This window comes from Oncorhynchus gorbuscha, unplaced genomic scaffold (assembly GCF_021184085.1).
Source record: "Oncorhynchus gorbuscha isolate QuinsamMale2020 ecotype Even-year unplaced genomic scaffold, OgorEven_v1.0 Un_scaffold_928, whole genome shotgun sequence".
NCBI lineage: Eukaryota > Metazoa > Chordata > Actinopteri > Salmoniformes > Salmonidae > Oncorhynchus > Oncorhynchus gorbuscha.
This window is the reverse complement of record NW_025745883.1, coordinates 214,870-232,500: the sequence shown is the minus strand read 5'-3', so window position 1 is coordinate 232,500 and position 17,631 is coordinate 214,870. Positions and strand designations below refer to the sequence as shown.

At 47.2% G+C, this 17,631-nt stretch overlaps 2 protein-coding genes across 9 annotated transcripts in view; both read right to left on the bottom strand.

The window, feature by feature from the left end:
- The window catches only part of LOC124020825 (soluble calcium-activated nucleotidase 1-like), a 22,148-nt gene extending 13,513 nt beyond the window's left edge, over positions 1-8,635 (bottom strand). Inside the window, exons 1-3 of one of the 5 annotated variants that reach the window (XM_046336098.1) lie at positions 8,270-8,438; positions 7,931-7,961; positions 7,591-7,744 (exon numbers count right to left, since the gene is read on the bottom strand). In XM_046336098.1, coding sequence (XP_046192054.1) covers positions 7,591-7,615 — 25 coding nt within the window. In that variant the 5' untranslated portion in view covers positions 7,616-7,744; positions 7,931-7,961; positions 8,270-8,438. Of the gene's footprint in view, positions 1-7,590; positions 7,909-7,930; positions 7,962-8,269 lie in introns of those variants that run through there. The other 4 variants (XM_046336099.1, XM_046336097.1, XM_046336101.1 and 1 more) reach the window with 4 other exon arrangements.
- Positions 8,636-8,996: 361 nt separating this feature from the next.
- afmid (arylformamidase) overlaps positions 8,997-17,631 on the bottom strand; it is a 25,959-nt gene continuing 17,324 nt past the window's right edge. For all 4 annotated transcript variants that reach the window (XM_046336109.1, XM_046336107.1, XM_046336106.1 and 1 more), the window contains 3 exons: positions 12,451-12,586; positions 12,010-12,117; positions 8,997-11,548 (listed from right to left, as the gene is read on the bottom strand). In XM_046336109.1, the coding sequence (XP_046192065.1) occupies positions 11,519-11,548; positions 12,010-12,117; positions 12,451-12,586 (274 nt within the window). In that variant the 3' untranslated portion in view covers positions 8,997-11,518. The remainder of the gene's footprint in view (positions 11,549-12,009; positions 12,118-12,450; positions 12,587-17,631) is intronic.

The window sequence follows — 17,631 nt, the reverse complement described above, 5'->3', positions numbered from 1 at the left end:
GACAAGGCTCCCCAGGACTGGGTCGTACTCACTAAACCAGCTAGTGACTGGACAAGGCTCCCCAGGACTGGGTCATATTCACTAAACCAGCTAGTGACTGGACAAGGCTCCCCAGGACTGGGTCGTATTCACTAAACCAGCTAGTGACTGGACAAGGCTCCCCAGGACTGGGTCGTACTCACTAAACCAGCTAGTGACTGGACAAGGCTCCCCAGGACTGGGTCATATTCACTAAACCAGCTAGTGACTGAACAAGGCTCCCCAGGACTGGGTAGTACTCACTAAACCAGCTAGTGACTGGACAAGGCTCCCCAGGACTGGGTCGTACTCACTAAACCAGCTAGTGACTGGACAAGGCTCCCCAGGACTGGGTCATATTCACTAGACATTAAATGAAAGAAAACAGACAGAAACTGAACTTATCCAATAGGAAAGAATCTCAGTTTACTTTGCATTACATTTCCTGTTGCAACACGTTTGCACTAATGAATACGACCCTGGGCTACCAGTGCTTCTGGGTGTAGTTTACCACTAGGTACAGATCTAGAATCAGCTTCACCTACCTCAGTCCTATCTTTAACTAGAAGTAGGGAAAATGCCAAACTGACCCGACAACAGCATCTAGGGGCAACTTCTCCCTACCTGAACACAGGTGTGGTACCTGACTGTTGACATGGTCCCATAAGGCTCTGTGTAGGGAATAGGGTGTCATGGCTGGGTGGAGGAGAGGGAACAGGTGCCTTCCAGTTGAAACTGGAGAGGGCTCTGTGTCTGTGTGGTACAGTACTGCTACAGACAAGATGACATGTTCTCTGCCAGTCTTGCATCATGGTTGCTAGGGGCAACAGACTTAAAAGGTAGAGGACAGGTAGGTACTAGTTCCGTTGTTCCTCTGTCACAGTTATGCACCCACTCACTTGTACTACTGAGTCACGCAATGCTTCAAGACAGGCAGCAAGGGCTAGACACTACAATACTGTAGAATACCTAACCGGGTTCAAATACTATTTGAAATCTTTCAAAGACTTTTAGCATATGATCTCTAGCATGTTGGAGTTCCAGATGGGTGGGGTTTGACCGCCTGCAACTATTCTATTGGTTCCACTGTGCCAGGCAAGCTCCATCAAGCCCAGATTGTGTATTTGAAATGATTTTAAATAGTATTTGAACCCAGGGAAACACACATTTTCTCTGTAAGTGGAACCAACTACCGTGGAGTGGCGTCTCCCTAGATGCCATCTGCCTCTGGTCTAGGAGAGACCGTGTCCAAAACGGCACCATACTTCCTGTTTAAGGCTCTTTGACCAGGGGCCATAAGGTTGAAAAGCAGTGCACTATGTAGGGAATAGGGAACCATTTTGGAAAGAAAATCTGTTACATAAACACTGGTTCTGTTCTACTTCAGATAGGGCTCTGAGTGGTGCAGCGGTCTAAGGCACCACATCACTACAGACCCTGGTTCTGATCCACTTCAGATAGGGCTCCTGAGTGGTGCAGCGGTCTAAGGCACCACATCACTACAGACCCTGGTTCTGATCCACTTCAGTTAGGGCTCCTGAGTGGTGCAGCGGTCTAAGGCACCACATCACTACAGACCCTGGTTCTGATCCACTTCAGATAGGGCTCTGAGTGGTGCAGCGGTCTAAGGCACCACATCACTACAGACCCTGGTTCTGATCCACTTCAGATAGGGCTCTGAGTGGTGCAGCGGTCTAAGGCACCACATCACTACAGACCCTGGTTCTGATCCATTTCAGATAGGGCTCTGAGTGGTGCAGCGGTCTAAGGCACCACATCACTACAGACCCTGGTTCTGATCCACTTCAGATAGGGCTCCTGAGTGGTGCAGCGGTCTAAGGCACCACATCACTACAGACCCTGGTTCTGATCCACTTCAGATAGGGCTCTGAGTGGTGCAGCGGTCTAAGGCACCACATCACTACAGACCCTGGTTCTGATCCACTTCAGATAGGGCTCTGAGTGGTGCAGCGGTCTAAGGCACCACATCACTACAGACCCTGGTTCTGATCCACTTCAGATAGGGCTCTGAGTGGTGCAGCGGTCTAAGGCACCACATCACTACAGACCCTGGTTCTGATCCACTTCAGTTAGGGCTCCTGAGTGGTGCAGAGCCCTAAGGCACCACATCTCAGTGCTAGAGGCATCACTACAGACCCTGGTTCTATTCCGGGCTGTATCACATCCGGCCGTGATTGGGAGTCCCATAGGGCGGCACACAACTGTCCCAGCGTCGTCCGGGTTTGGCCGGAGTAGGCCGTCATTGTAAATAAGAATTTGTTCTTAACTGACTTGCCTAGTTAAACAAAGGTTTAAAAAGAAAAAGATGTCAACAGGTTGGCTGTGGAGGTAAGGAGAGTAGGATGCATCATCATGAGGTTATCAGCCAGTCTGAGGACTTACTGAGGTAGCCGACCACAAGAGACTAACACAGGAGAGACCAAACAAAACCATGTGACTCTAACACAAATACACTCTCACTCAGGCAGTCACTCATTAAATCACCACTGCATGTAAACCCAAACCTGCTGCCACAGAAACCAGCTGTGAGGTGTATTGATCTCTTCCCCTCTCAGAACCAGCTGTGAGGTGTATTGATCTCTTCCCCTCAGAACCAGCTGTGCGGTGTATTGATCTCTTCCCCTCTCAAAACCAGCTGTGAGGTGTATTGATCTCTTCCCCTCTCAGAACCAGCTGTGAGGTGTATTGATCTCTTCCCCTCTCAGAACCAGCTGTGAGGTGTATTGATCTCTTCCCCTCTCAGAACCAGCTGTGAGGTGTATTGATCTCTTCCCTCTCAGAACCAGCTGTGAGGTGTATTGATCTCTTCCCCTCTCAGAACCAGCTGTGAGGTGTATTGATCTCTTCCCCTCTCAGAACCAGCTGTGAGGTGTATTGATCTCTTCCCCTCTCAGAACCAGCTGTGAGGTGTATTGATCTCTTCCCCTCTCAGAACCAGCTGTGAGGTGTATTGATCTCTTCCCCTCTCAGAACCAGCTGTGAGGTGTATTGATCTCTTCCCCTCTCAGAACCAGCTGTGAGGTGTATTGATCTCTTCCCCTCTCAGAACCAGCTGTGAGGTGTATTGATCTCTTCCCCTCTCAGAACCAGCTGTGAGGTGTATTGATCTCTTCCTCTCAGAACCAGCTGTGAGGTGTATTGATCTCTTCCCCTCTCAGAACTAGCTGTGAGGTGTATTGATCTCTTCCCCTCTCAGAACTAGCTGTGAGGTGTATTGATCTTTCCCCCTCTCAGAACTAGCTGTGAGGTGTATTGATCTCTTCCCCTCTCAGAACCAGCTGTGAGGTGTATTGATCTCTTCCCCTCTCAGAACCAGCTGTGAGGTGTATTGATCTCTTCCCCTCTCAGAACCAGCTGTGAGGTATTGATCTCTTCCTCTCAGAACCAGCTGTGAGGTGTATTGATCTCTTCCTCTCAGAACCAGCTGTGAGGTGTATTGATCTCTTCCCCTCTCAGAACCAGCTGTGAGGTGTGTGAGGTTGATCTCTTCCCCTCTCAGAACTAGCTGTGAGGTGTATTGATCTCTTCCTCTCAGAACCAGCTGTGAGGTGTATTGATCTCTTCCCCTCTCAGAACCAGCTGTGAGGTGTATTGATCTCTTCCTCTCAGAACCAGCTGTGAGGTGTATTGATCTCTTCCCCTCTCAGAACCAGCTGTGAGGTGTATTGATCTCTTCCTCTCAGAACCAGCTGTGAGGTGTATTGATCTCTTCCCCTCTCAGAACCAGCTGTGAGGTGTATTGATCTCTTCCCCTCTCAGAACCAGCTGTGAGGTGTATTGATCTCTTCCCCTCAGAACCAGCTGTGAGGTGTATTGATCTCTTCCCCTCTCAGAACCAGCTGTGAGGTGTATTGATCTCTTCCCCTCTCAGAACCAGCTGTGAGGTGTATTGATCTCTTCCCCTCTCAGAACCAGCTGTGAGGTGTATTGATCTCTTCCTCTCAGAACCAGCTGTGAGGTGTATTGATCTCTTCCTCTCAGAACCAGCTGTGAGGTGTATTGATCTCTTCCCCTCTCAGAACCAGCTGTGAGGTGTATTGATCTCTTCCCCTCTCAGAACTAGCTGTGAGGTGTATTGATCTCTTCCCCTCTCAGAACCAGCTGTGAGGTGTATTGATCTCTTCCCCTCTCAGAACCAGCTGTGAGGTGTATTGATCTCTTCCCCTCTCAGAACCAGCTGTGAGGTGTATTGATCTCTTCCCCTCTCAGAACCAGCTGTGAGGTGTATTGATCTCTTCCCCTCTCAGAACCAGCTGTGAGGTGTATTGATCTCTTCCCCTCTCAGAACCAGCTGTGAGGTGTATTGATCTCTTCCCCTCTCAGAACCAGCTGTGAGGTGTATTGATCTCTTCCTCTCAGAACCAGCTGTGAGGTGTATTGATCTCTTCCCCTCTCAGAACTAGCTGTGAGGTGTATTGATCTCTTCCTCTCAGAACCAGCTGTGAGGTGTATTGATCTCTTCCTCTCAGAACCAGCTGTGAGGTGTATTGATCTCTTCCCCTCTCAGAACCAGCTGTGAGGTGTATTGATCTCTTCCCCTCTCAGAACCAGCTGTGAGGTGTATTGATCTCTTCCCCTCTCAGAACTAGCTGTGAGGTGTATTGATCTCTTCCCTCAGAACCAGCTGTGAGGTGTATTGATCTCTTCCCTCAGAACCAGCTGTGAGGTGTATTGATCTCTTCCCCTCTCAGAACCAGCTGTGAGGTGTATTGATCTCTTCCCCTCAGAACTAGCTGTGAGGTGTATTGATCTCTTCCCCTCTCAGAACCAGCTGTGAGGTGTATTGATCTCTTCCCCTCTCAGAACCAGCTGTGAGGTGTATTGATCTCTTCCCTCTCAGAACCAGCTGTGAGGTGTATTGATCTCTTCCCCTCTCAGAACTAGCTGTGAGGTGTATTGATCTCTTCCCCTCTCAGAACCAGCTGTGAGGTGTATTGATCTCTTCCTCTCAGAACCAGCTGTGAGGTGTATTGATCTCTTCCTCTCAGAACCAGCTGTGAGGTGTATTGATCTCTTCCCCTCTCAGAACCAGCTGTGAGGTGTATTGATCTCTTCCCCTCTCAGAACCAGCTGTGAGGTGTATTGATCTCTTCCTCTCAGAACCAGCTGTGAGGTGTATTGATCTCTTCCCCTCTCAGAACCAGCTGTGAGGTGTATTGATCTCTTCCCCTCTCAGAACCAGCTGTGAGGTGTATTGATCTCTTCCTCTCAGAACCAGCTGTGTTCTGTTATTCACCATTTCTCCTCCTCCTCTCTGAGCACTCAGCAACAGACATATTCCTCTCCTCCTCACACATCCCTTTCTTCAGCCGCCCACTCATCCAGCAAGTGAGTTCCATCTCTTCCTCTCTGTCCTTGTATCCCTCCGCCCCCCCTCTCTCTCTCCATCCTTGTACCCCCCCCTCTCTCTCTCCGTCCCTCCCTCTCTAGCCAGTGAGAGGAGAGGTAGAACTGCAATAATGACTGAGTAAAAGAACCTCCAAACCAAGTGTTTCCCAAACGGAACCCTATTCCCTATATTGTACTCTAATTGACCATAGTGCCCTGTTCAAAAGTAGAGCACTACATAGGGAATAAGGTGCCATTTGTGAAGGAGCCAGGTGATGTAACCTAATACAGGTAAATGAGGTAACGATGTTTGATTGACTGGAGCACAAAAGAGCGAAGCGCTAACCCATAAGTAAACAACACAGAAGAGCAAAGCGCTAACCCATAAATAAACAACACAGAAGAGCAAAGCGCTAACCCATAAGTAAACAACACAGAAGAGCAAAGCGCTAACCCATAAGTAAACAACACAGAAGAGCAAAGCGCTAACCCATAAGTAAACAACACAGAAGAGCGAAGCGCTAACCCATACGTAAACAACACAGAAGAGCGAAGCGCTAACCCATACGTAAACAACACAGAAGAGCGAAGCGCTAACCCATACGTAAACAACAGAGAAGAGCGAAGCGCTAACCCAGAAGTAAACAACACAGAAGAGGAAAACCACCACTGTTTCATGGTGATTGAATCACTTTACACCATGTGCTAATAGGCTGTTATAACACAGGTCTGTGTCTCAAAATGGCACCCTACTCCCTATATAGTGCACTACTAGGTCAAAAGTAGGGCACACGTCAAACTCATTCCACGGAGGGCCGAGTGTCTGATGGTTTTCGCTCCTCCCTTGTATTTTACTGATCAATTAAGACATTGATTAGTTAGGGACTCCCCTCACCTGGTTGTCCAGGTCTTAACTGGACACAAGGTGAAAGGAGATGGCCCAGTGTCTGCTGGTTTCTCCATGGAATGAGTTGGACTCCCCTCACCTGGTTGTCCAGGTCTTAACTGGACACAAGGTGAAAGGAGATGGCCCAGTGTCTGCTGGTTTCTCCATGGAATGAGTTGGACTCCCCTTCACTAAATCAATCAGATGCTATTAGTGCCCAGCTTGGGATACCTATGGGATATTGATGATAGTATTGTGAACTAAAACCAGATGAAAATCTCCTAAATCTGATCAAACTAGCCTCAAACCAGTTTGTGTTCCTTTAAACTGGTTTTCCTAGATTCAAACTGGTTGATGTTAGTTTACAGCAGATATACTACCAAGCAGGATCAATGTCCTATCAGCATGACCCCTCTATGTTGAACTGTCTGCTCCCTGTACATGTCACTCATGTTATGGATTCCCATCACCTGGTCATCTACGTCTTGAATCGGAAACATCGAAAGGAAATAACAAAACCAGCAGACACCCGATACACCCCTGATACACCCCTTCAACAAGACATCATGGCCACGAAGACAGGAAGAGAGATGGAGCCAGAAATCAGGCCAGACTACAAGGGGTGTATTCATTATGGAAACTGTTTAAGAACCAAACGGAAGCAAACAGAGAAAAAGGAACTAAACAGAAATGGACCTACCCAAATTTGTCCAATACAAACTCTTGCTTGCGTTTTCCATTTGGAGTAAACCATAGATCGATAGAGGACTCATCGTGGATATAAACTGTTAACATGGACATTGTCACTGAGGGCTAACTTGCAAAACAGTCAACAAATGTCAAGCAAATATATGCCCGGGATACCCTACTAATTGAAGTTTTACTGTACTTTAAAATGGAGATAGCTTTAGATTCAATGGCACTGCTCATTCTGTCACAGACACTATAACTCATCAGATACAAAGATGAGTCATCCATCTCTATGGAGTAAAGGGTTTCTGTTGCAAAACGTTTTGCAGCAGACTAAACGTTTTGCTATAGAATCGGTGTAATGATTACACCCCAGTAATCTTGGGGCAAAACGAATGACTGTCAAACTAGCAGACTGACCAAATGCGTATCTAGCTACTAGTTAGCTTTGATACCTTCACTCCTTAAGGTCCAAGGACCGTATGCTATTTTCAGAGGTAGACCATCTCCGCAGCCAAAACAGCCAAATACTCCATCTAAACGTCAATCGATTCTCAATTGCGATACGGTTCTAGAAACATAAAGCCCCGTACTTTCATATCACAAAATCATTTCACAAATGCAAAACACATACGATATACACTTACTGTACACTGTTTTAACCGGCTTCATCAGGGTCGCAGCTGAACAGTATCTTTCAGTGACAACATGTTTGTCGGCCTTCTGTTACACACAGGTGTTCAGAGCATGCGAGACAGCCAATTAGCACGTCGCATTCCTCCGTCTGTCTTCCGTAAACAGCTGTAACATGGAGATATGACCTTGTGGGAACACCAACCCAAACCCTATAAAAATGTGCGTTTCAATTTAACCTTTTGTTTTGAGAAAAGTATGTATCGCTTATATAAGGTTATGCTTCCAAAATCGTACGCAAGTGATGCGTGTTAATGTTCAGACCGAACGTCTGGGCTCTTATTATTAACAAACCTCCACTGTAGACGCCTTCGTCCAATTACTCCTGTGTGTAAAGTAACAGAACAGAGTCATGATCAAGGTCCTTAGCTGTGATACATGTAGGAGCTACGTCAAAGGCTGGATGACTGTCAATCAATGGAAACTCTGGGAAAAGTCAGAGAAGGTCGGAAATAGTTTCGGAAAGTATATTCCTCTTTTAGCTCCTAGCTAGCTTGTGCAAAAACAACTTTAGCATTAGGGGCTAGCTTATTGGATAGCATTGATAAATCCGCCCCCAGACTGCTTGTCAGTTGAAATTATCCGTTACTTTATTATGCCTGGCTTTGTATACTTTAGACTGACCGTACTTACTGGGAATACTTTAGACAGGCCGTACTCACTGGGTGAGAGGGAGGTCTCCGCGTCCCCCCGTAGCGACTGTTTGGAGGAGGTTATCCGGTGTTTCGGTGGTTCTCGGTCCCTACTCCCCCTGCTCCATCGCTGGAAGAGAGTTGAGGCAGCCAGCTCGACTTCCGCCTTGTCGCTGCTTCCCTGGCGCGAGCGGAATGAACTCTGGAAACTCTGCCAACTTGCCGCGCATGACGACGCACAGCCGCCGACCGACGCATCCCAACGAGCGTCCTGATTGGTCCGTTCCTTTCTGCGTCGCTTGACCCAGCGTTTGCTTAAAATATTCTGTCCGTCGCGCTGAGTTGAACACATTGACCCTGACCTTCTCGGGTAACATGTACAGTCCATACAAGTGGGTACAGTACAGTTCAGACTCAGAGATAAATAATATTTCCCTAAAAACGCCAAACGAAACGAATAGAACTGCTGCCGCGGTAGAATTAAAATAACGTTCAACGCATTGTCTCTAGAGCGCGATATTCTCTCGTGAATGGGTGTCAGAAGGCTGGTCGAACACAATATCCCTTATGTTCCCCAAAAACAATGGTCCTATTTATAACGCTTCATATGAGGGTTATGAAAAGGCTCGACTTCCCTTGCAACCACAGTTGCAACCACAGTTTTCCCTGACAGTCCCGTCTCTGAAACTCACCAATATTTTCTCAAAAAGAAAGCTTTGACAGAATGGCACACTTCCATGACATACACATTTATTGTGATCTTTTACATAATTCTCCCACCAACATTATTACTAGTCATGTAAACAAGCATTTAGGCAACTAGACAAAGAAGCATAATGACCCACATAAAACCATTATTACATTTTAGTGTGCAAATCTAGATTGACAATTTCATATTAGAGTAGAATAATAAACAAAATACAGTATTCCTTAGTTCTAGATTGACAAATTCAAGTGTCAAACGGTTATTTGGGGCACATGTTACAATTAATTCCATATGTAACACACATCTGACAATTATATAGGTCAATTTCACATATGTCCAAAATGGTAACCTTTTCCCTAAAAAAAAGTGCACTACTTTTCACCATTCGAGATGTACCCTATTGAATGCCAACATTCACCTGTCTTCATACTGATTGCAATTCATGTCATGTACTTAATCTTAACACGAGAAGTCCAGACCCTGTTCATGTCCTTTAGAAAATAACCAGGGTTTGAATTAGGGGGGGGGGGGTGGGCCAGATTGATCACCCTCACCGTTCATGCACCCCCAAGAGGCCATGTATAATTTGAACCCTGGTTCTAATGGCAGGTCAATAAAGCTATAATAACAGGTGAACAACATAGTGGGGAAAGATTCCCAGTCAATATGGTTCAGAGAACAGGCCTCCTTATTCAAGTCAATGACGTCATAATGGGTGGACTATTTCTATGGTTCAGAGAACAGGCCTCCTTATTCAAGTCAATGACGTCATAATGGGTGGACTATTTCTATGGCTCAGAGAACAGGCATCCTTATTTAAGTCAATGACGTCATAATGGGTGGACTATTTCTATGGTTCAGAGAACAGGCATCCTTATTCAAGTCAATGATGTCATAATGGGTGGACTATTTCTATGGTTCAGAGAACAGGCATCCTTATTCAAGTCAATGATGTCATAATGGGTGGATTATTTCTATGGTTCAGAGAACAGGCATCTTTATTCAAGTCAATGATGTCATAATGGGTGGACTATTTCTATGGTTCAGAGAACAGGCATCCTTATTTAAGTCAATGATGTCATAATGGGTGGACTATTTATATGGTTCAGAGAACAGGCATCCTTATTCAAGTCAATGATGTCATAATGGGTGGACTATTTCTATGGTTCAGAGAACAGGCATCCTTATTTAAGTCAATGACGTCATAATGGGTGGACTATTTCTATGGTTCAGAGAACAGGCATCCTTATTCAAGTCAATGATGTCATAATGGGTGGATTATTTCTATGGTTCAGAGAAGTTTAGAAACAAACACAGGAAGTGATGTAACAATACAAAGAAACAAAAAAGTGCCACTGTCGGCGCGTTATCAACTACACTGTGCCACTAAAACAAGCGATGAAATCGACTGGACATTGGCAAAATTGCCATGAAGACAATATTAATTTGTGCATAGTGATTGGTTAACTGATTAGCTATCTCGCTCGCTCTGGAAACAAGTGTTGCTACTTTATCCTATGCTTCAGTCCCAAATGGCACCCTATACCCTACCTAGTGAAATAGACCTGGTTAAAACTAGTGAACTATATAAGGATGCAATTTGGGACGCATAATATGTTTTCAAACTATGGCTGGTCCAGGATCAGTTTGACTATTTCCCTAAAAGATTCCTAAGAGTTTTACAAGTAGGCCATCATTGTAAATAAGAATTTGTTCTAAACTGACTTGCCTAGTTAAATAAAGAAAAAGATGTCAACAGGTTAGCTGTGTAGGTAAGGAGAGTAGGATGCATCATCATGAGGTTATCAGCCAGTCTGAGGACTTACTGAGGTAGCCGACCACAAGAGACTAACACAGGAGAGACCAAACAAAACCATGTGCCTCTCTAACACAAACACACTCTCAAAAGACCTTCTACGCAGCAGTCCTGGAGGAAGTTGCAGCTTAGAGGGAACATGGCTCTTGAACGTTTAAAATGAGAAAGTATGTAGAGATTATATTGGACCTAAAAGTTAAATAACTTCCCTTTTTCTGGCCCACAAATTGTTTTTGACGAACAAATCGGTCCGGGAAAAAAATCTGTGCGGCCATCCTCGGAATTTAGAAAATCCCGATGCGGCCTTTGAGCCAAAATGATTGCCCACCTTTCTATAAGACATAAAGCAGGGTCTGGAGTATTTCCTGGTCATGACTTGAACCAGGAATAACTCCAGGCGATAGCTTTTGTAACGGAGCAGGGTGAAGATGCCCCTATATGCTGATCTTGGGTCAGTTTTGCATTTTTTTCCCACTAATAGTTCAAGTTAAGAGAAATCAAAAACTGATCCAAGAACTGTAACTAAGGGAATCTTCACCCCGGAGGTTCTGTAAACACAAAACATAATACCTGTTACCTAACCACCTCGTTTAGCCAATAGCCATCAGTCCATAATAACTGGTGCGTGGTGCCTCTAGATGTGGTTCAGAACAGAGGTGTTTGTGGTTGATATGTAAATTAATGATTGTCTGGTGTCCCTGTATCTCTTCAATGATTGGCCGGTGTCTTTAGCTCTTCCCCATCATCTTTAACAGCAGCTGTACAAAGGAGGAGGTAGACGCATAAAGACAAAGGTCACAAAGGTCAAGTTCATCTTAACCTTTGAGACAGACAAACTGATACTCATGATGAGTAATGATCATTAGCCCAAGGAGAGTGCCTCACAAAAAGCACACCACACTAAGGTCTGGAGGAAATAACACTGTCTAGCTAATACATTTTTATATTCTTCAAAGGTTGACTGTGACTTGGAAAGAGATAGGGAGGGAGGGAGGAGATAGGGAGGGAGGGAGGAGATAGGGAGGGAGGGAGGAGATAGGGAGGGAGGGAGGAGATAGGGAGGGAGGAGATAGGGAGGGAGGGAGGAGATAGGGAGGGAGGAGGAGATAGGGAGGGAGGGAGGGAGGAGATAGGGAGGGGCGAGCAAGAGAAGGAGAAGAAAAAGGAAGGGATAGATAAGGAGGAAGAGGGAGAAAGAGGTAGGGATGGGGGTACCTACCTGAGTGAGGTGGTAGTCTCCGTCGACTAGCTGCTCGATGATGTTGAAGTGATCTGTGTTTGGAACGTCCTCCAATGTTACCTTCAGTCCTTCTGTTGACTCCAGCGTCTGCAAGAGGGAAGGAGGAGAGGAGGGAGAGGAAGGGAAGAGAGGGAGAGCAATGAGGGAGAGAGGAAGGGAAGAGAGGGAGAGCAAAGAGGAGGAAAAAAGGGACAGAAAGTTAGTAATTTTCTAGGCCCTAAAACTCTTCCAAAAATATAAGGGTGCAGCTGTGTTATAAAGGTGAATTGTTTTGTCACTTTCTGAAATCTACAAGAACAATCTAGATATATTCTAATGTGTCCCAGACAATGTCTGTTTTTCCATCCATGGAACTCAGACACATTCTATTCATCAGCTCCGATTCTGTGTTCTACTTCTATGTGTTCAGTTTGTACTGACTTTGTAGTAGTCCTCCGACTGCTTCCGGAACTCTGGCGAGTCTTTCTGCGCCACGGCAACCACGATGTCACAGTTGGAGGAGGAGAGTTTGAGCTGCGGAACCAGCTGACTAGGACTGTTCCTCAGAGCCACCTCTCTGTGAAGAGACAGAGAGTGAGACAGAGAGAAAGAGGGGAAACAAGAGGCAAGAGAGAGAGGGGAGCTTCTGGTGGTGGCTCTGACTGGCTCTGACTGCTACTGGACACCCACAGAGCAAACACACAGACTACATCTCTCTCTCTAAATATAGGATTCATTTCATCTTCTTCACTCTCTCACATACACAGTGCCAAACACACAGACTACATCTCTCTCTCTAAATATAGGATTCATTTCATCTTCTTCACTCTCTCACATACACAAACACACACAAATAATTTGGCCATTGATAAACACCATTACACGCTGACCTTAGATGACCATTAGTAGATACGGTAGAGCAGTGGTTCCCAAACGTTTTATAGTCCTGTACCCCTTCAAACATTCAACCTCCAGCTGTACCCCCTCTAGCACCAGGTTAGCGTACTCTCAAATGTTGTTTTTTTGCCATCATTGTAAACATAAGAGTGAGTTTGTCACAACCTGGCTCGTGGGAAGTGACAAAGAACTCTTACAGGACCAGGGCACAAATAAACATTTCCAAAAATATTGCTTTTTATTTAACCATTTTACATATAAAACCTTATTTGTTCATCAAAAAACGTGAATAACTCACCACATGTTAATGAGAAGGGTGTGCTTGAAAGGATGCACATAACTCTGCAATGTTGTTTTGGAGAGAGTCTCAGTTTTAAATCATTTTCCACAGTCTGTGTCTGTATTTAGTTTTCATGCTAGTGAGGGCAGAGAATCCACTCTTACATAGGTACGTGGTTGAATAGGGCATCAGTGTCTTAACAGCGTGATTTACTAAGGCAAGAAACTCTGCGCGCAGCTCTATCCAGAAATGTGGCAGTGGCTTCTGATTAAATTCAATTTTCACAGAACCGCTTGTTGCTATTTCGATGAGGCTGTTGTTCAGATATCGGTGGACTGGAGGCAGGGCATGAAAGGGATAATGAATCCAGTTGTTTGTGTCGTCCGTTTCAGGAAAGTACCTGTGTAATTGTGCACCCAGCTCACTCAGGTGCTTCACTATATCACATTTGACATTGTCCATAAGCTTGAGGTCATTTGCACACAGAATAATCAGACAATGATGGAAAGACCTGTGTGTTTTCCTTGTTAATACAGACAGAGAAGAGCTCCAACTTCTTAATCATAGCCTCAATTGTAACGTTGAAAGAGGTGACTGGGTTTGGAGTCAGGCGCAGAGAGCCAAGGAATGGGGAAAACACGCTTTATTGTCCAACCAAGAAATGTACAAAAATAGGTGGCGCCAAACACAAGCGTACATACACACCACCTAGAATACCCCCCTGGTATCTAACCGGACAGCGGAAACCCCACACTCATAAATAATACCTCTAGAATACCCCCCTGGTATCTAACTGGACAGCGGAAACCCCACAGTCATAAATAATACCTCTAGAATACCCCCTGGTATCTAACCGGACAGCGGAAACTCCACAGTCATAAATAATACCTCTAGAATACCCCCCTGGTATCTAACCGGACAGCGGAAACCCCACAGTCATAAATAATACCTCTAGAATACAGAAACACCCACCACCAAAGGACCAAGCAGTGTGGTAACGGGCAGCAGCAGCGATCACAGGACTCCTTGACATGGGAGGAGATTCTGGACGGCAAGGGACCCTGGGTATAGCTGGGAGAGCATCGCCGCCCCAAGGCTGAGCTGGAGGCAGCAAAAGCCGTGGTATGAGAAGGCAGCACAGCAGCGCGGCTGGAAGCCCGAGAGCTAGCCCCCCCAAAAATTGGGGGGAGGCACACGGGGAGTGTGTCGAAGTCAGGTCGGAGACCTGCACCAACTCTCCGTGCTTATCGTGGAGAGAGAGGGACCGGGCAGGCAACGTGTTATGCCGTGAGGCGCACGTGTCCCCAGTACGCGTGCTTAGCCCGGTGCGCTACATCCCAGCTCCCCGTATCGGCCAGGCTAGAGTGGGCATCGAGCCAGGTGCCATGAAGCCTACGCAGCGCATCTGGTCACCAGTGCGTCTCCTCGGGCCGGGGTACATGGCACCAGCGCATGGTGTCCCCGGTTCGCCAGCACAGCCCAGTGCGAGCTATTCCACCTCGCCGCACTGGCCTGGCTACGGGGAGCATTTAGCCAGGTATGGTTGAGCAGGCTCGAGAGTTCAGGGGCCTTGCTTTAACAAAGGTAACCATTTTCACTGTAGTGTTCTAAACATCTTTTAATCCGTCAGGCATTCCCTTGGCAGCAAGAAAAAGCCTCTGGGTGGATGCTGCAGTGGACCCAAGAGCCTCTGGGTGGATGCTGCAGTGGACCCAAGAGCCTCTGGGTGGATGCTGCAGTGGACCCAAGAGCCTCTGGGTGGATGCTGCAGTGGACCCAAGAGCCTCTGGGTGGATGCTGCAGTGGACCCAAGAGCCTCTGGGTGGATGCTGCAGTGGACCCAAGAGCCTCTGGGTAGATGCTGCAGTGGACCCAAGAGCCTCTGGGTAGATGCTGCAGTGGACCCAAGAGCCTCTGGGTGGATGCTGCAGTGGACCCAAGAGCCTCTGGGTGGATGCTGCAGTGGACCCAAGAGCCTCTGGGTGGATGCTGCAGTGGACCCAAGAGCCTCTGGGTGGATGCTGCAGTGGACCCAAGAGCCTCTGGGTGGATGCTGCAGTGGACCCAAGAGCCTCTCTGTGGATGCTGCAGTGGACCCAAGAGCCTCTGGGTGGATGCTGCAGTGGACCCAAGAGCCTCTGGGTGGATGCTGCAGTGGACCCAAGTGGCGTCGAGAGCAACTGCTCGCATGTGCTTTACCACTCCACTCTGTCTCCCTGTCATGGCTTTTGCTCCATCAGTACAGATACCAACACATCTTGATCACCAAAGTCCATTTGATGTTACAAACCTGTCCAGTACTTGAAAAACATCCTCACGTTGTCCTGGTTTCCAGTGGTTTGCAGAAGATGATGTCTTCCTTAATTGACCCCCCATAAACGTAACGGACATATACCAGGAGCTGTGCCAGGCCCATCATGTCTGTTGACTCATCCAGCTGTAACAGACATATACCAGGAGCTGTGCCAGGCCCATCATGTCTGTTGACTCATCCAGCTGTAACAGACATATACCAGGAGCTGTGCCAGGCCCATCATGTCTGTTGACTCATCCAGCTGTAACAGACATATACCAGGAGCTGTGCCAGGCCCATCATGTCTGTTGACACATCCAGCTGTAACAGACATATACCAGGAGCTGTGCCAGGCCCGGCAGGTCTGTTGACTCATCCAGCTGTAACAGACATATACCAGGAGCTGTGCCAGGCCCATCATGTCTGTTGACTCATCCAGCTGTAACAGACATATACCAGGAGCTGTGCCAGGCCCGGCAGGTCTGTTGACTCATCCAGCTGTAACAGACATATACCAGGAGCTGTGCCAGGCCCATCATGTCTGTTGACTCATCCAGCTGTAACAGACATATACCAGGAGCTGTGCCAGGCCCATCATGTCTGTTGACTCATCCAGCTGTAACAGACATATACCAGGAGCTGTGCCAGGCCCATCATGTCTGTTGACTCATCCAGCTGTAACAGACATATACCAGGAGCTGTGCCAGGCCCATCATGTCTGTTGACTCATCCAGCTGTAACAGACATATACCAGGAGCTGTGCCAGGCCCATCATGTCTGTTGACTCATCCAGCTGTAACAGACATATACCAGGAGCTGTGCCAGGCCCATCATGTCTGTTGACTCATCCAGCTGTAACAGACATATACCAGGAGCTGTGCCAGGCCCATCATGTCTGTTGACTCATCCAGCTGTAACAGACATATACCAGGAGCTGTGCCAGGCCCATCATGTCTGTTGACTCATCCAGCTGTAACAGACATATACCAGGAGCTGTGCCAGGCCCATCATGTCTGTTGACTCATCCAGCTGTAACAGACATATACCAGGAGCTGTGCCAGGCCCATCATGTCTGTTGACTCATCCAGCTGTAACGCACAGAATTCACTGGCTTGTATGTGAAGCAGTAATTGTTTCAAAACATCTCCTGCCATGTCACTGATGTGTCGTGAAACAGTGTTTGATGAAGACATTGTCTGTATAGTTTTTGTTGGCTTCTTCCCCCAGCATCGTCCCAGCCATATCCGCGGCGCATGAAGAATGAAGTCCTCCACGATAGTATGGGGCTTGCCTGTCCTAGCCACTCGGTAACTCACCATAGTATGGGGCTTGCCTGTCCTAGCCACTCAGTAACTCACCATAGTATGGGGCTTGCCTGTCCTAGCCACTCAGTAACTCACCATAGTATAGGGCTTGCCTGTCCTAGCCACTCAGTAACTCACCATAGTATGGGGCTTGCCTGTCCTAGCCACTCACCATAGTAACTCACCATAGTATGGGGCTTGCCTGTCCTAGCCACTCAGTAACTCACCATAGTATAGGGCTTGCCTGTCCTAGCCACTCGGTAACTCACCATAGTATGGGGCTTGCCTGTCCTAGCCACTCAGGTAACTCACCATAGTATAGGGCTTGCCTGTCCTAGCCACTCAGTAACTCACCATAGTATAGGGCTTGCCTGTCCTAGCCACTCAGTAACTCACCATAGTATAGGGCTTGCCTGTCCTAGCCACTCAGTAACTCACCATAGTATAGGGCTTGCCTGTCCTAGCCACTCAGTAACTCACCATAGTATGGGGCTTGCCTGTCCTAGCCACTCAGTAACTCACCATAGTATGGGGCTTGCCTGTCCTAGCCACTCAGTAACTCACCATAGTATGGGGCTTGCCTGTCCTAGCCACTCGGTAACTCACCATAGTATGGGGCTTGCCTGTCCTAGCCACTCGGTAACTCACCATAGTATAGGGCTTGCCTGTCCTAGCCACTCAGTAACTCACCATAGTATGGGGCTTGCCTGTCCTAGCCACTCAGTAACTCACCATAGTATGGGGCTTGCCTGTCCTAGCCACTCAGTAACTCACCATAGTATGGGGCTTGCCTGTCCTAGCCACTCAGTAACTAACTCACCACTCAGTAACTCACCATAGTATGGGGC